General features: G+C 43.2%; 1 protein-coding gene across 2 annotated transcripts; it reads right to left on the reverse strand.

The window, feature by feature from the left end:
- Window positions 1–10,932: 10,932 nt before the first annotated feature.
- On the reverse strand, window positions 10,933–14,415 carry LOC117130444. 2 transcript variants are annotated; one of them, XM_033283303.1, is made up of 2 exons: window positions 12,807–14,415; window positions 10,933–12,679 (listed from the first exon to the last, which is right to left on the reverse strand). In XM_033283303.1, the coding sequence occupies exon 2, from the start codon at window positions 11,568–11,570 to the stop codon at window positions 11,001–11,003; it is 570 nt and encodes a 189-aa protein (XP_033139194.1). In that variant the 5' UTR covers window positions 11,571–12,679; window positions 12,807–14,415; the 3' UTR covers window positions 10,933–11,000. The 2 variants fall into 2 exon arrangements, with proteins under 2 accessions (XP_033139194.1, XP_033139195.1); XM_033283304.1 differs by having other exon boundaries at window positions 10,933–12,312; window positions 13,064–14,414.
- Window positions 14,416–17,410: the final 2,995 nt, after the last annotated feature.

Here is a 17,410-nt window from a genome sequence, read left to right on the forward strand (position 1 = left end):
ACATCAGAAACCAGATATGAGAATTGCTTTGATCTGGTGCATTCAGACGTGTGGACAGCTCCCTGCATGTCTAGAGACAGCCATAAGTACTTTGTGACTTTCATTGATGAGAAGTCAAAGTACACATGGATCACCATGATTCCCTCCAAAGACAGAGTCCTAGAAGCCTTCATGAACTTCCAAGCATATGTTACTAATCAGTACAATGCCACTGTGAAGATTCTGAGGTCTGATAATGGAGGAGAATACACTAGTAATGCTTTCAAGAGTCATCTTGCAAAGCATGGGATTGTGCAACAAACTAGCTGTCCTTACACACCACAACAAAATGGGGTGGCAGAGAGGAAGAACAGACATTTGATGGAGGTTGCGAGATCAATCATGTTCCACATGAATGTCCCTAAGAGGTTTTGGAGTGATGCTGTTCAGACTGCTTGCTATCTCATCAATAGAGTGCCAACCCGTGTCTTGAAGAAACTGTCTCCCTTTGAAGTATTGAACAAGACCAAGCCACACATTGATCATTTGAGAGTCTTTGGGTGCTTATGTTATGTGATGAGTCCCGGAGAAAGAAGGAACAAGCTAGAAGCAAAGAGTACTAAAGCTATGTTCATTGGGTACTCAATCACTCAGAAAGGCTACAAATGTTATGATCCAATAACTAGGAGGGTTATGGTATCTAGAGAAGTGAAGTTTGTTGAGTCTAAAGGGTATTATGAGGAGAAGAAATGGGAAGACCTAGAGGATCTGTCCCGAGCTCCATCAGAGAAGGCAACAACATTGAGGGTGTTGTTGGAGAGGCTAGGGATAGGATTATCCCAAGATCAGGAACCAGGAAGAACAGGACCTACTAATCAAGCTGGAGAAGCTGGAGGAACAACTCCTCTTGATCATGAGAGGGGGAATGGATCTGAATCAGGGGAGCAGGAGCATAACCAAGAGGATTCAGGTCAGCATGATCAGGAGGAGACACAGGAAGTAGAGAGTGGAGCTCAGTCAGGTGGAAATGAGCAGGGAGAACCTGCTGGAAATGAGCAGGGAGAACCTACTGGTTTAAGAGAGGAAGCACAAGAGAATGTTCAGGCTGAAGAACAGGTTGAGACCTTGCGGAGGAGCACAAGGATAAGGAGGGATCCTTCCAACTGGGTAAACACGAGAGTGTACTACAATGCCCAGGCTGTGGAGCATCCCTCTCAAGCCATGTGTTCCTTTGCTGAGTTTCCAGAAGAGCACATGGTGTTTATGTGTAACTTGGATGAGAATGAGATACCAAGATCTTATGAAGAAGCTATGAAGCACAAGGTTTGGAGAGATTCAGTAGGAGATGAAAGGGATGCAATGATCAGGAATGACACTTGGTATGAGAGTGAATTACCTAGAGGGAAGAAGGCAGTTTCAAGCAGATGGATCTTCACCATTAAATATCTTGCAAATGGGGAGATAGATAGGCACAAGACCAGGCTGGTTGCAAGAGGATTTACACAGACTTATGGAGAAGATTACATTGATACTTTTGCACCAGTGGCCAAGCTTCACACAATTCGAATTGTGTTATCCATTGCAACAAACTTGGAGTGGGATTTGTGGCAGATGGATGTGAAGAATGCTTTCCTGCAAGGTGAGCTAGAAGATGAGGTATATATGCTTCCTCCTCCTGGTCTTGAGCATCTAGTAAAGCCAGGAAATGTTTTGAGATTGAAGAAAGCTATATATGGGTTGAAGCAGTCTCCTAGAGCCTGGTACAGGAAGCTGAGTACAACACTCAATGGGAGAGGGTTCAGGAAGTCTGAACTAGATCACACACTCTTCACACTGGTCGGGCCATCAGGGATCATTGTGATTCTAGTGTATGTGGATGATTTGATTATCACAGGGAGTGATAAGGCTGGGATTAAAGCCACTAAAGAGTTTCTCAGGTCAGTATTTGATATCAAAGACTTGGGAGAGATGAAGTATTTCTTGGGGATTGAGATATGCAGATCAAAGGAGGGTTTGTTCATGTCTCAAAGGAAGTATGCAATGGATATGCTAAAGGAAGCTGATGTGCTTGGAGGAAAGATAGCTAAGACACCTCTTGAGGAGGGGTATAAGGTCTTGCGTGAGGGGGAGGTTGAAGAGAACCAGTTGTTTGAGGATGCTAAGCTGTATAGGAGGATGGTTGGAAAGCTGATCTACTTGACGATTACAAGACCTGATATATGCTTTGCAGTGAATCAAGTGAGCCAGCATATGCAGGCACCAAAGGTTCATCATTGGAAGATGGTTGATAGGATACTGAGGTATTTGAGTGGCACGTCTGGTCAAGGAGTTTGGATGGGTTGTAATGGCAGTACAGAAGTGGTTGGATATTGTGATGCTGATTGGGCAGGAGATAGAGTGGACAGGAGATCAACTACTGGGTATTGTACATTCATTGGAGGGAACTTGGTCACTTGGAAGAGTAAGAAGCAGAAGGTTATCTCCTGTTCAAGTGCTGAAGCTGAGTATAGAGCCATGTTGAAGCTGACAAACGAGTTGGTGTGGATCAAGGGGATCTTGAAGCATTTGGAGATTGAGCAGAGTACTCCTATGACAATGCATTGTGACAATCAAGCAGCTATCCACATTGCTTCTAACTCAGTCTTTCATGAGAGGACGAAGCATATAGAAGTTGATTGTCACAAGGTGAGGCAGATGATTATACTTGGAGTGATATTGCCATGTTATACAAGAAGTGAAGATCAGCTTGCAGATGTGTTTACTAAGGCAGCGAGAGTAAAGACAATGGAGTCCATACTATCAAGACTTGGACTCATTGATCTTACTCCTAGGAGCTGAGCCCCTTAACCATGGAGTCTCCACTCTTTTTCCCTCATCAAGGTTTTATCCCATTGGGTTTTCCTTGGTGAGGTTTTTAATGAGGGAGGTCTTCATGGTTTCCAAGCTTGACTTGTTCTACATGGTCAAGCTTGAGGGGGAGTGTTGAGATGAGGAGATGGAGAGTGGATACATGGATAGAGGAAGGGATTTGGAGCAGGCAGTAACTTGGAGATTTACCACAGTAACTTTATTGTTACTGTGGTAACTGAGTTAAAAGACTTGGGAAGTTACCTTGCATCTATGTGAAGAGTGAATCACGCCAGGATGAGTCTGAATAAGCAAGGAGGAGTTTGGATAAGGTCTGGTCAAGGCTAGAGAGCTTTAGACAGGCTGGCACCAGCTGGAAAGCTAAAGCAAGATGCCCAAGCATGTGAGGAACCTTATTGGCTAGTTTAAATCAAGCATCTTTGACTACACATGCTTTCTATCCTAGCTAGAGTGAACCTGGACGAATTGATGTATCCCTAATCTATATGTGTTGTAAACTCTCTCATTAATCAATCTAATGGAGTTTTGAGTCTCTCTCTATTCTCTCACTAAAATCTCTTAATCTCTTTAATCTTTTCATCTGATTATCCTGGATTAGTTGAATCATGCTCTAATACACAAAAGTGTATATGAAGGAAGAGTGGCCAAGACACCACTAGAAGAAGGCTACAAGGTTATGCGTGAGGGGGAGTTTGATGCAACTCCCTTTGAGGATGTCAAGAGGTATAGAAGAATGGTTGGGAAGCTTATCTATCTTACTATCACAAGGCCGGATGTGTGTTTTGCTGTGAACCAAGTGAGCCAACACATGCAAGCTCCTAAGGTACATCATTGGAACATGGTGGAAAGGATCTTGAGATACTTAAGAGAGGCGCCAGGTCAGGGAGTGTGGATGGCTTGCAATAAGAGTACTGAAGTTGTTGGGTATTGTGATGCTGATTGGGCTGGAGATAGAGTTGATAGGAGATCAACCACAGGCTATTGCACCTTTATTGGAGGAAACCTAGTCACATGGAAGAGCAAGAAGCAGAAGGTGGTCTCTTGCTCAAGTGCTGAGGCAGAGTACCGATCTATGAGGAAGCTTACTAGTGAACTCATATGGATCAAGGGACTGCTAAAGGACTTGGGCATAGAGATCTCCACGCCAATGACTATGCATTGTGACAATCAGGCAGCAATACACATTGCATCAAACTCTGTGTTCCATGAGAGAACTAAGCATATAGAAGTGGACTGTCACAAGGTGAGACAAGCAGTGGAGCAGCAAGTGATCCTTCCATGCTACACAAGAAGTGAAGATCAACTTGCTGATATATTCACCAAGGCAGCCAGCAGCAAGGTTTGTGAGTTCATCCACCCTAAACTTGGACTCACGGATCTTCCATGTCACTGATCTCTCCTCCCATGAAGTGTTCTACTCTTTTTCCTTGGTTAGGGTTTTATCCCATGAGGTTTTTCCTAGCTAAGGTTTTAATGAGGGAATAGCTTCATGGAGTCCAAGCTTGACTTGTCCCACATGGTCAAGCTTGAGGGGGAGTGTTGACATGAAAGCATGAATGACATAGAGGAAGAAGAAATCAAGTCAAGACATACATCCGGAGTGATCAAAGTGAGCTTGTCCGTACAAGTGTGAACTAACTTGGCGTGCAAGACAAGAGGAGACTTATCTGTGATCAAGAAGGATGTTATACTTGCCTTAAGATATTTAAAAGATGTCGGCCAAGAGGAGGGATCTGTTGAAGAAGAAGACAAGGTGGTTCAAAGGAGAGAGAGCCGTTAGGTGCTGTCGCTTTCCACCTTTGCTGTGCGCACCCTGCCCTTGATCAGTCCTCTTTGTTTATTCTTTTCTTCTATGTCAACTTGCCATTAGTTTATTCATTGTTGTATCTATTTAAGGTATGTAATCAGAACCAAATGGATAAAGGAAATATACTTCCTCACTTCTCTCTTATGTTTTCGAAATCTCTCTCTCTCTCTCTCTCTCTCGGATTCTTAGTAAAACCCTAGCTATCTCTTCTCTTTGTTCTTGATAAATCACACAAGCCACTCTTATAACTCATTCATTTTATCACCTCTAATAAGGCAACAATACTGAGAGTGTTGTTGGAGAAGCTAGGGATAGGTTTATCCCAGGATCAGGAACAAGGAAGGAGAGAGCCTTCTAATCAGGCAGGAGAAGCTGGAAGGACAACTCCTCTTGATCATGAGAGGGGGAATGGATCTGAATCTGGTGAGCAAGAGCAAAACCAAGAAGATTCAGGTCATCATAATCAAGAGGATGGTGCTCAGTCTAGTAGAGATGGGCAAGGACAGTCTACTGGTTCAGATGAGAGTGTGGCTCAGTCTACTGGTTCAGATGAGAGTGTGGCTCAGTCTACTGGTTCAGAGGAGAGTGGAGCTCAGTCTAGTGAAGGTGTGCAGCAAGAAGCACAAGAAGAAGAACAAGTTCAGGTTTTGCGGAGAAGCACAAGGATAAAGAGGGATGCTTCCAACTGGGTAAACACGAGAGTGTACTACAATGCTCAGGCTGTGGAGCATCCTTCTCAAGCCGTGTGTTCCTTTGCAGAATATCCAGAAGAGCACATGGTGTTTATGTGTAACTTGGATGAGAATGAGATACCAAGATCTTATGAAGAAGCTATGAAGCACAAGGTGTGGAGAGATTCAGTAGGAGATGAAAGGGATGCAATGATCAGGAATGACACTTGGTATGAAAGTGAGTTACCTAGAGGAAAGAAGGCAGTTTCAAGCAGATGGATTTTCACCATCAAATATCTTGCAAATGGGGAGATAGATAGGCACAAGACCAGGCTGGTTGCAAGAGGATTTACACAGACTTATGGAGAAGATTACATTGATACTTTTGCACCAGTGGCCAAGCTTCACACAATTCGAATTGTGTTATCCATTGCAACAAACTTGGAGTGGGATTTGTGGCAGATGGATGTGAAGAATGCTTTCTTGCAAGGTGAGCTAGAAGATGAGGTATATATGCTTCCTCCTCCTGGTCTTGAGCATCTAGTGAAGCCAGGAAACGTTTTGAGATTGAAGAAAGCTATATATGGGTTAAAGCAATCTCCTAGAGCCTGGTACAGGAAGCTGAGTACAACACTCAATGGGAGAGGGTTCAGGAAGTCTGAACTAGATCACACACTCTTCACACTGGTCGGACCATCAGGGATCATTGTGATTCTAGTGTATGTGGATGATTTGATTATCACAGGAAGTGATAAGGCTGGGATTAAAGCTATTAAAGAGTTTCTCAGGTCAGTATTTGATATCAAAGACTTGGGAGAGATGAAGTATTTCTTGGGGATTGAGATATGCAGATCAACGGAGGGTTTGTTCATGTCTCAAAGGAAGTATACAATGGATATGCTGAAGGAAACTGATGTACTTGGAGGAAAGATAGCTAGGACACCTCTTGAGGAGGGGTATAAGGTCTTGCGTGAGGGGGAGGTTGAAGAGAACCAATTGTTTGAGGATGCTAAGCTGTATAGGAGGATGGTTGGAAAGCTGATCTACTTGACGATTACAAGACCTGATATATGCTTTGCATTGAATCAAGTGAGCCAGCATATGCAGGCACCAAAGGTTCATCATTGGAAGATGGTTGATAGGATACTGAGGTATTTGAGTGGCACATCTGGTCAAGGAGTTTGGATGGGTTGTAATGGCAGTACAGAAGTGGTTGGATATTGTGATGCTGATTGGGCAGGAGATAGAGTGGACAGGAGATCAACTACTGGGTATTGTACATTCATTGGAGGGAACTTGGTCACTTGGAAGAGTAAGAAGCAGAAGGTTATCTCCTGTTCAAGTGCTGAAGCTGAGTATAGAGCCATGTTGAAGCTGACAAACGAGTTGGTGTGGATCAAGGGGATCTTGAAGCATTTGGAGATTGAGCAAAGTACTCCTATGACAATGCATTGTGACAATCAAGCAGCTATCCACATTGCTTCTAACTCAGTCTTTCATGAGAGGACGAAGCATATAGAAGTTGATTGCCACAAGGTGAGGCAGATGATTATACTTGGAGTGATATTGCCATGTTATACAAGAAGTGAAGATCAGCTTGCAGATGTGTTTACTAAGGCAGCGAGAGTAAAGACAATGGAGTCCATACTATCAAGACTTGGACTCATTGATCTTACTCCAATGAGCTGAGCCCCTTAACCATGGAGTCTCCACTCTTTTTCCCTCATCAAGGTTTTATCCCATTGGGTTTTCCTTGGTGAGGTTTTTAATGAGGGAGGTCTTCATGGTTTCCAAGCTTGACTTGTTCTACATGGTCAAGCTTGAGGGGGAGTGTTGAGATGAGGAGATGAAGAGTTGATACATGGATAGAGGAAGGGATTTGGAGCAGGCAGTAACTTTGGAGATTTACCACAGTAACTTTATTGTTACTGTGGTAACTGAGTTAAAAGACTTGGGAAGTTACCTTGCATCCATTTGGAGAGTGAAACACGCCAGGAGGAGTCTGGATAAGCTAAGAGGAGTTTGGATAAGGTCTGGTCAAGGCTAGAGAGCTTTAGACAGGCTGGCACCAGCTGGAAAGCTAAAGCAAGATACCCAAGCATGTGAGGAACCTTATTGGCTAGTTTGAATCAAGCATCTTTGACTACACATGCTTCTTATCCTAGCTAGACTGAACCTGGACGAATTTATGTATCCCTAATCTATATGTGTTGTAAACTCTCTCATTAATCAATCTAATGGAGTTTTGAGTCTCTCTCTCTTCAGTCTCTCTCTTGTTCTTAATCTCCAATCTCTTTAATTCTCAGATTAGACTTAATCATTCTTTAAATCACAAAATCTAATATGGTATCAGAGCCAGGTTGCTTTAAAAGGAGAGAGTGATTTCGTTTTTCTAAATGTTCTTGAGTGTTCTTGAGTGTTCTTGAGAGTTCTTGAGAGTTTTCAAGAGCTAGATCCTTTGAAGTTCAAGTTTGTGTCTGTTGGTGTTTCTTTTTGAGAGTCAGCTTCAAGGGAGTCCCTTTAGGTGTTTGACAAGGTCAGAAGAGGGGTCTAGCTTGTGGTTGAGCTGGGCGTGTATTAGAAGCATTTGAGGGAAGATTTAGGCTAAAGAAAATGGAGCTGCTTCAATCTGGTACAACAAGGCGTGAAGAGAAGAAAGAGAGAGGGAATGAGTGGGGGTGGTTCTCACAAATGAAAACAACTCTGAAAAGGTGTGGAGTTTGGAGAAACCATGAGAAGGAAGAGTCTTTGAAGGGTAAAGCTGCTGAGAAAGATCAGACAGCAAGAGAAACAAGTGGAAATTGCTTTAGTCTTGAAGAAAGTACACTGCTTGAGAAGATTGAAGATGTTTATGAGAACAAGATCAATCTTAGGAGAGTGTATGAAGTCAAGAAGGTGATCAGTGGAGTTAAGCAAGGAAGAGAAGAGTTCAATAACCATGTGAGGAAGCTACAACACTTGTGGGTTGAACTACAAGGGTTGAGATCCCATGTGGATGGGGATGCTACACCAGAGCAAGAGATGGTCTTGAAGCTCTTGGCGAGCATGGAGTCATCATTATGAGATTTGTAGAGTTCTCTTCTCTTGTTGTATGTGTGCGTGAATACTCCAATGGAGAAAGATGAGAGCTTGTTCTAGGTGATTTATGAAGAGAGATTGATGAGAGTGTTTATGAGAGAATAAGAGACTTAGGAACAAAGATTAAGAGACTGAGAGATTAGGAGAATAAGAGATTAGAGATTAGGGTTTGAGATTCAAGAACAAGTTTATCATTTATGAAGTGGAGAGGGGAAATCCCCCTTACTCCCTTAGGAGTTACAAAACGTTCACAACAATGCCTTATATAGGCTTTTACACTTTGCAATCATAAACCCTTAATCTAATGGATAGAAATGACTTGAGAAATGGATGGCTTGGATGTAGTCTTGTTTCTGGTCAAAGGGAGCACGAGATGGTAGCTGATTGGTGGAGAGGAGCTGCTGCCTGATTGGTTATGCTAAGGCTCCCATGAACCTTTACTCACATATGTGTCTAGATTCATGGTCCAACTTGCTTTCCCTTTACATCTCATGACAGGCTGTCCTTGGACCACGCCCTCTCTCCTTTCCCTTGCTTTCCAACAGTCACAAAGAAGATAAGGTCGTCTGATTGCTCTTGGAAACCAACGCCCTAAGTTTGCACAGCTTCTGGTGAGTTTCCCGGATGTGTGGTCGAGAGGTGTGGTCGTACGGTCGATGGTACGGATCTCCTGTCCGTACCACTCGCCCTATTTATGCCCAATACTCTTCCTCCTTCTTCTGATCAGTCTAAGTCCCTCCTGGACTTATCTTCACAAGATAACTACTTCAGAACACTTCTGAAGCTTGATTGAACTCTTCTGGACATCTTCTAGAGCTTGCCCTATCATTGTACAAGCTCCATCTTCTCTTCAGTTCAACACTCCCCCTCAAGCTTGACTTTAGGAGATCCTAAGCCAAGCTTGGAACTCTGAAGAGTCTCCCTCATTAAAAACCTTACAAGGAAAACCCATTGGGACAAAACCTTGTAAGGGAAAAAGAGTAGAGCTCTCCAAAGCCTAGGGATTGGCCAGTGAACTCTTGTGCCTTAGAACCAGTGTGGTTGGACACAAGAAGCTCTGGATCACGGCCTAACAGGTGCAGCAACTCTTCACAGCTTTGCGCACACTTCACACTTCAGCTTCACCTCTTCATGGAACCGGTTTGAAGTCTCCCCCTCTCAACTGACTTCACAGCCATCTTAGAGAAGCTAGGACACGACCAGATCATCTTCAAAACACTAGTGAGGCTGATCAACACTTCACACACGGCTTGCCCTCTTCATAGAACTGGTTTGGATCTCCCCCTCTCAACAGACTTCTCAGCCATCTTAGAGAAGCTAGGAACTGACCAGGAACATCTTTAGTGAGGCTCAAGCAATGGTACCTGATACATTATCCCAAAGGTGCATCAGTACCTATCAAAAACAAGAAAATGAATATCCTGCATCACACTTGATGCACACAATCTCACAATTCAATCATAATCATCTTAAGTATCTTTTCAAGCACAAGCAATGAATAAGATGAATGAAATAGATTGAAAAGAGTTTTAAAAGTCTAAGGGAACTTCCCTTGTGTTTTTGTGAGTTTCCAAACTCTCTCAATGCACCATCTTCATGGCATCATCAACTTCTTGGAAAGGCAGAATGGATTCATCAGCTTCTCCTCAATCACCTCTCATTGAAGCCGCATTGATGGAGAGCCTTCCTCTTCACTCGCCAAGGCTGCTCTGAACAGCCTCTTGCCTAGACACGCCACTGACTTGGTCCGGTTGATGATCCTTGTAGAAGCTTTTGCAAAAGACTTGTTACTGACCATGGATCATATGCATTAAGACTCCCCCTCAAGCTTAGAACCGAAACTAGAAGGAGCTAAGCTTGTGATGATCCTATGCATCTCCATGGTCTAATAACTATCATCTTTCATGATAGCTTTCTTCTTGTGAGTTTACTCTCTTCCTTAACCAGGAACTAGGGTGTTTGAATCACCATAGAGAGTCTCACAAAACACACTTCTCATTGCATAATGACCCATGCTACACTTCCTGTAGTCTTTGGACTGGATATGTCCAATGGTATTATGCAATGGCCATCTCTCATGCATTATCAATCACACTACACTTCCTGTAGATTATGGACTAACATGTCCTAGTGATGATATGCAATGGCACAAGACCTTTGTCACTACATTCTTAGCTGTTGGCGAGTTACATGTATCACTTTCCTTGTGTACCTAACACCACCACAACTCAATGCAAGATCAGATCATCCCATTGGGATCAAACCAAGATAATTTATCCTGTTTGATCACCAATGCCACAGCAGAATATAAACCTTGAAACAAGCCAATCAATCAAGGCAGAACAAGCAGGTTTCAATCTCTAAAATGACAATGCAAGATTTAAACAATACATTGACAATTTAGGCTTATTTTTAAATGCATCAATACATGAATGCACAATCCTAAAGCATTAACTATATGAATGCAACAGGTTCAATCCATGAGACATATTAATCAAGACCAATGAGGCAAGCAACTTAGACAATTTCTAAGGGTTAGGAGGTTTGCTTACAAACAAGAGATCCGAGCTGATCTCTTGAACCTCCATGGGCACGGTTCACTTGAACTTGGCAGGTTTGAGGCTTGGATTCAATATCCAACACCTCTCCTTGGTGTGCCCATCCCTCTTGCAATGTTCACACCGATTGTTCCTATCCCTCTTGGCGAGTAATAGGCAGAACACCTTGTCTTGCTCCCTTCTTTCAATCAACACCTCCGGATCAACAGATTGGGGTCTAAGCATCTCTAGCTCAGACCAAAGGGCTCTGAACTTGCCTAGATGCACAGTGAACTCCTCATCTTCTTGGGATAGGATGTTGATGAACTTCTTGATCTCAAATACTCGACAGAGGTTGGAGATGTACCCATATATCTTGTTAAGTGTACTCCAAAGGTCTTTAGCACTCTCACAGTATGAGTATGCTTCAAGGATGGATGGAGACATTGAGCTATGGAGAATGGATAAGACCTTGAGGTCTTCTTGTTCCCACTTCTCCTCAGATACGGATTTGGAACCGGATTCACCATCTGCTGAGCTTTCATTTGAACCGGCAGCCTTGGAGAGCTTTGGAGCATCCGTGAGGCAATGGCTCCATAAGCCTCTCCCTCCTAGAGCTGTCTTTACCATGCGTGACCAGATGGTCTTGGTTTAAATTGCCTCACCCTCCTGGTGATGCTCTTCTTTGTATGTCAACTGTCCTCTCTACACTCATCTGATGTGTAGGCTATGGTGACTGAACCACCATGGACAGAACAACAAGTCATCTCTCCATTGTCACAACATCCTCTCTACCCTCTTTGGAGCAGGCTGTGGACTTCCCACAGAATGTTGGCAACAGGCTTCATTTTATCATTCTATTGTAATGATAAGGAGGAAACAGGTCTTGAACTTTAGCTCTTCAGGTTGCTCATTTGAATATTTAGCACCGCAAGCTTGAGACCGAGAATAGGTGAGATCCAAGCTTGAAATGAGCCTCAATGAACTTCAAGACCAGGAGCACATCACCCTAACAGCTGCGCTTAAATCACTGATCCACCCTTTTGCCTTTAGCTTCAAGTACCCTCAGATCACCGGCCTTCCTCATGGCTTAGGTGGTGACCTTCTTCTTCTTGTGTGTCTTGAACCAGGAGCTCAACAACCTCGTGGCCTGCGCTTCTTAAACCGGCTTCTACACACAAGAACCTTCCCATTGCTCCACACAATGGTTGGTCTTCCGCTTGTATGTCTTGAACCAGGAGCTCAACAACCTCGTGGCCTGCGCTTCTTAAACCAGCTTCTACACACAAGTATCTTCCCATTGCTCCACACAATGGTTCAAGTCTTCCTCTTGTCTTGGATAGGAGGTGAGCAGAGAACACTTCTTGTGAACCTGAAACACCACTCAAACTCCAGCAAGGATAAGACACAAGAGTATTGGGATCAATCCTTGATTAATCATCAAGTTTGATTCCCAATCTCACAAGCATTGCAACGAATTAAAACAAGTCATTTTCAAGTTCTATCTTTGCAAGCAATCTCTCTAAGCACAAGCATTTTCTTTTTCAGTTTATGCAAGCTACTTAGGCATTTTAAAGCTTCTTTACTCAGCATTTAGACATGAATCTAATGCTTCAATGTAAGACAGCCACAAGACTATATGCAACAGCTTTCAATTCGGTTTCAATCCATGTATGCAAGCAGATTCAATCAATCACAACAAGCATCATTATGAACCGGAGATAAGCATATTAACATACCTAGTAATCCTAGTAATACTGTTAAATTACTAGTCCTTTTAAAGCGCTTACACAACTGCTAGTAAACTTAGTATAACTAGTACACAACAAGCATCATTATGAACCGGAGATAAGCATATTAACATACCTAGTAATCCTAGTAATACTGTTAAATTACTAGTCCTTTTAAAGCGCTTACACAACTGCTAGTAAACTTAGTATAACTAGTACACTTAAAGGATTACTAGGGAACCAAGCTCTTTAAGCATCCTGGGACAGATTCTAAATTCATTTTATTTCATTTAGTAATCTTTTAAACAGTCCTCAGGTTTTCAATCACATTACAACATCACAACCAGTCAACAACACAAGCTCATTATCAAGATGGTTTATAGAATTGCTTACAACAAGGAACCAGGTTGATTCCTTTTGCATTTTGTGAAACCGGCCATGACTGTTGTTGGAACTGAGAGTCTAGATCATCACCCACCTCCTTCTCCTTCAGTTCATGGCCACCATCTTGTACCATCAACTCAAAAGACCCCTCCTTTCTTCAGAACATCTAGGCGCCAAGCTCTTGGCACCATACTCTTTTAGCCTGATGTGGAACTTCTCTTGGACAAGGAGCTTTGGAGTCAGGTTAGTTAGGCCTCTCCATACACCTTTGCCTCCAAGGATAATCTCCATCTGAGCAGGTAGAGAACAGGATGAGGAACCAAGGGAACTCGCCAAGCTTCAGCCTTCTTCTTCATAAGGGACTGAACTGGATGGGAAAGCATCAATGGTTTGGTTTTGAGCTGAGGCGTGAGCTGTGGACTTGCGGAAGCTTCAGCTCAGGTTCTGATGAACCTGGCTCTGATACCATATGAGATTTGTAGAGTTCTCTTCTCTTGTTGTATGTGTGCGTGAATACTCCAATGGAGAAAGATGAGAGCTTGTTCTAGGTGATTTATGAAGAGAGATTGATGAGAGTGTTTATGAGAGAATAAGAGACTTAGGAACAAAGATTAAGAGACTGAGAGATTAGGAGAATAAGAGATTAGAGATTAGGGTTTGAGATTCAAGAACAAGTTTATCATTTATGAAGTGGAGAGGGGAAATCCCCCTTACTCCCTTAGGAGTTACAAAACGTTCACAACAATGCCTTATATAGGCTTTTACACTTTGCAATCATAAACCCTTAATCTAATGGATAGAAATGACTTGAGAAATGGATGGCTTGGATGTAGTCTTGTTTCTGGTCAAAGGGAGCACGAGATGGTAGCTGATTGGTGGAGAGGAGCTGCTGCCTGATTGGTTATGCTAAGGCTCCCATGAACCTTTACTCACATATGTGTCTAGATTCATGGTCCAACTTGCTTTCCCTTTACATCTCATGACAGGCTGTCCTTGGACCACGCCCTCTCTCCTTTCCCTTGCTTTCCAACAGTCACAAAGAAGATAAGGTCGTCTGATTGCTCTTGGAAACCAACGCCCTAAGTTTGCACAGCTTCTGGTGAGTTTCCCGGATGTGTGGTCGAGAGGTGTGGTCGTACGGTCGATGGTACGGATCTCCTGTCCGTACCACTCGCCCTATTTATGCCCAATACTCTTCCTCCTTCTTCTGATCAGTCTAAGTCCCTCCTGGACTTATCTTCACAAGATAACTACTTCAGAACACTTCTGAAGCTTGATTGAACTCTTCTGGACATCTTCTAGAGCTTGCCCTATCATTGTACAAGCTCCATCTTCTCTTCAGTTCAACAATCATATGGGTGGCTGGTGGAGATGGTTCTAAGAAGGGAACAGCTTCCGGAAATGGAAGAGATCTGTGTGCTTATAAGAAGGGCGTATGAGATAATGAGAGATGATGAGAGGCTAACCATGAGTAGGAGTGAGAGCTCATGGAAGCCAACTGGGAGTAGGAGTGAGAGCTTCCAGAAGCTAACCATGAGTAGGAGTGAGGGCTCATGGAGGCTAACCGGGAGTAGGAGTGAGGGCTTCCAGAAGAGGAGGAGGTGCAGAATGCTATCCAAGCTTATATCAAAATAGAAAAGGGTAGGAAGAGAGTTGTGGGAGAGTGTTCTTACTCAGCCTACATGGGGGAATCAGTAGAAGACAGTGGGGTGTTAAAAGAGCAGGAGAAAAGGAGTGGAGCTGATGATCGCATCACCAGGAAGGAATGGAGAGTGTTCATGGAACATGTACAAGCCTTAGCAGCAAGCAAGAAGCATGCTATACAATCCGGAGCTTCTAAACCCATTGTGATTGATTCTGGAGCAAGTCATCATATGATCAGTGATAGGAGGCTTATAAGTGAGATCAAGGCTGCAACAGGGAGTGTTATGATAGCTAATGGTGCTATGATCCCAATAGAAGGAGTGGGAAAGCTCAAACTGTTTGAGAAGGACACGGCTGCCTTCTACATGCCTCAGTTCACTTCAAATCTATTATCTGTGAAGAAAGCTACCATTGATCTTGATTGTCAAGTAGTATTCAGACCTGATGAAGTTGAGTTTCAAGATTTGAAGACTGGGAGAGTCATTGGCAGAGGAGACAGCAAGAATCAGCTATACCATCTTCAAATGGCTAAGAATTCTAAACCCTTTGATTCTGTATGCTTGAGTAGTGCTGTTGATAGGGTTGATAGTATGACTTGGCATGCTAGGTTGGGACATCCTCATGCTCGTGCAATTGAATTGATCATGCCTAATATGTCATTTAATCACTTAAACTGTGAAGCATGCATATTAGGAAAGCATTGTAGGACTGTTTTCCCAACATCAGAGACTACCTATGAGCATTGTTTTGATCTTGTGCACTCGGATGTGTGGACAGCTCCTTGTGTGTCTAGGGATAGCCAGAAGTACTTTGTGACATTCATTGATGAGAAGTCTAAGTATACATGGCTCACCTTGCTTCCATCCAAAGATAGGGTGCTAGAAGCTTTTATAAACTTCCAAGCATATGTTACTAATCAATACAATGCTACTGTGAAGGTACTAAGATCAGATAATGGAGGTGAATACATCAGCAATGCCTTCAAGAGTCATCTAGCCAAGCATGGGATTGTACATCAGACTAGCTGCCCTTATACACCACAGCAGAATGGTGTAGCTGAGAGGAAGAACAGGCACTTGATGGAAGTTGCTAGATCGATGATGTTTCATGCAAATGTACCAAAACGCTTTTGGAGTGATGCTGTGCAGACTGCTTGCTATCTCATCAACCGGGTACCAACCAAGATATTGAAGAATCTGTCTCCATTTGAAGTGTTGAACAAGAACAGGCCACACATTGATCACCTAAGAGTTTTTGGGTGTGTGTGCTATGTCATGGTTCCAGGAGAGCAGAGAAACAAACTGGAGGCAAAGAGCACTAAGGCAATGTTTATTGGATATTCAATAACTCAGAAGGGGTACAAGTGCTATGATCCTGATGCAAGGAGAGTGTTGTTATCTAGAGAGGTGAAGTTTGTTGAGACAAAAGGGTATTATGAAGAAAAGAAGTGGGAGGATCTGAAGGATTTATCTCAAGCTCCCTCTAATAAGGCAACAATACTGAGAGTGTTGTTGGAGAAGCTAGGGATAGGTTTATCCCAGGATCAGGAACAAGGAAGGAGAGAGCCTTCTAATCAGGCAGGAGAAGCTGGAAGGACAACTCCTCTTGATCATGAGAGGGGGAATGGATCTGAATCTGGTGAGCAAGAGCAAAACCAAGAAGATTCAGGTCATCATAATCAAGAGGATGGTGCTCAGTCTAGTAGAGATGGGCAAGGACAGTCTACTGGTTCAGATGAGAGAGTGGCTCAGTCTACTGGTTCAGATGAGAGTGTGGCTCAGTCTACTGGTTCAGAGGAGAGTGGAGCTCAGTCTAGTGAAGGTGTGCAGCAAGAAGCACAAGAAGAAGAACAAGTTCAGGTTTTGCGGAGAAGCACAAGGATAAAGAAGGATGCTTCCAACTGGGTAAACACGAGAGTGTACTACAATGCTCAGGCTGTGGAGCATCCTTCTCAAGCTGTGTGTTCCTTTGCAGAATATCCAGAAGAGCACATGGTGTTTATGTGTAACTTGGATGAGAATGAGATACCAAGATCTTATGAAGAAGCTATGAAGCACAAGGTGTGGAGAGATTCAGTAGGAGATGAAAGGGATGCAATGATCAGGAATGACACTTGGTATGAAAGTGAGTTACCTAGAGGAAAGAAGGCAGTTTCAAGCAGATGGATTTTCACCATCAAATATCTTGCAAATGGGGAGATAGATAGGCACAAGACCAGGCTGGTTGCAAGAGGATTTACACAGACTTATGGAGAAGATTACATTGATACTTTTGCACCAGTGGCCAAGCTTCACACAATTCGAATTGTGTTATCCATTGCAACAAACTTGGAGTGGGATTTGTGGCAGATGGATGTGAAGAATGCTTTCTTGCAAGGTGAGCTAGAAGATGAGGTATATATGCTTCCTCCTCCTGGTCTTGAGCATCTAGTGAAGCCAGGAAACGTTTTGAGATTGAAGAAAGCTATATATGGGTTAAAGCAATCTCCTAGAGCCTGGTACAGGAAGCTGAGTACAACACTCAATGGGAGAGGGTTCAGGAAGTCTGAACTAGATCACACACTCTTCACACTGGTCGGACCATCAGGGATCATTGTGATTCTAGTGTATGTGGATGATTTGATTATCACAGGAAGTGATAAGGCTGGGATTAAAGCTATTAAAGAGTTTCTCAGGTCAGTATTTGATATCAAAGACTTGGGAGAGATGAAGT

This window comes from Brassica rapa, unplaced genomic scaffold (assembly GCF_000309985.2).
Source record: "Brassica rapa cultivar Chiifu-401-42 unplaced genomic scaffold, CAAS_Brap_v3.01 Scaffold0482, whole genome shotgun sequence".
NCBI classification, from domain to species: Eukaryota; Viridiplantae; Streptophyta; class Magnoliopsida; order Brassicales; family Brassicaceae; genus Brassica; species Brassica rapa.

Coding starts and splice junctions, on each gene's coding strand:
- LOC117130444 (XM_033283303.1), bottom strand. CDS start 11,570: ATGGTAAAGACAGCTCTAGGAGGGAGAGGCTTATGGAGCCATTGCCTC.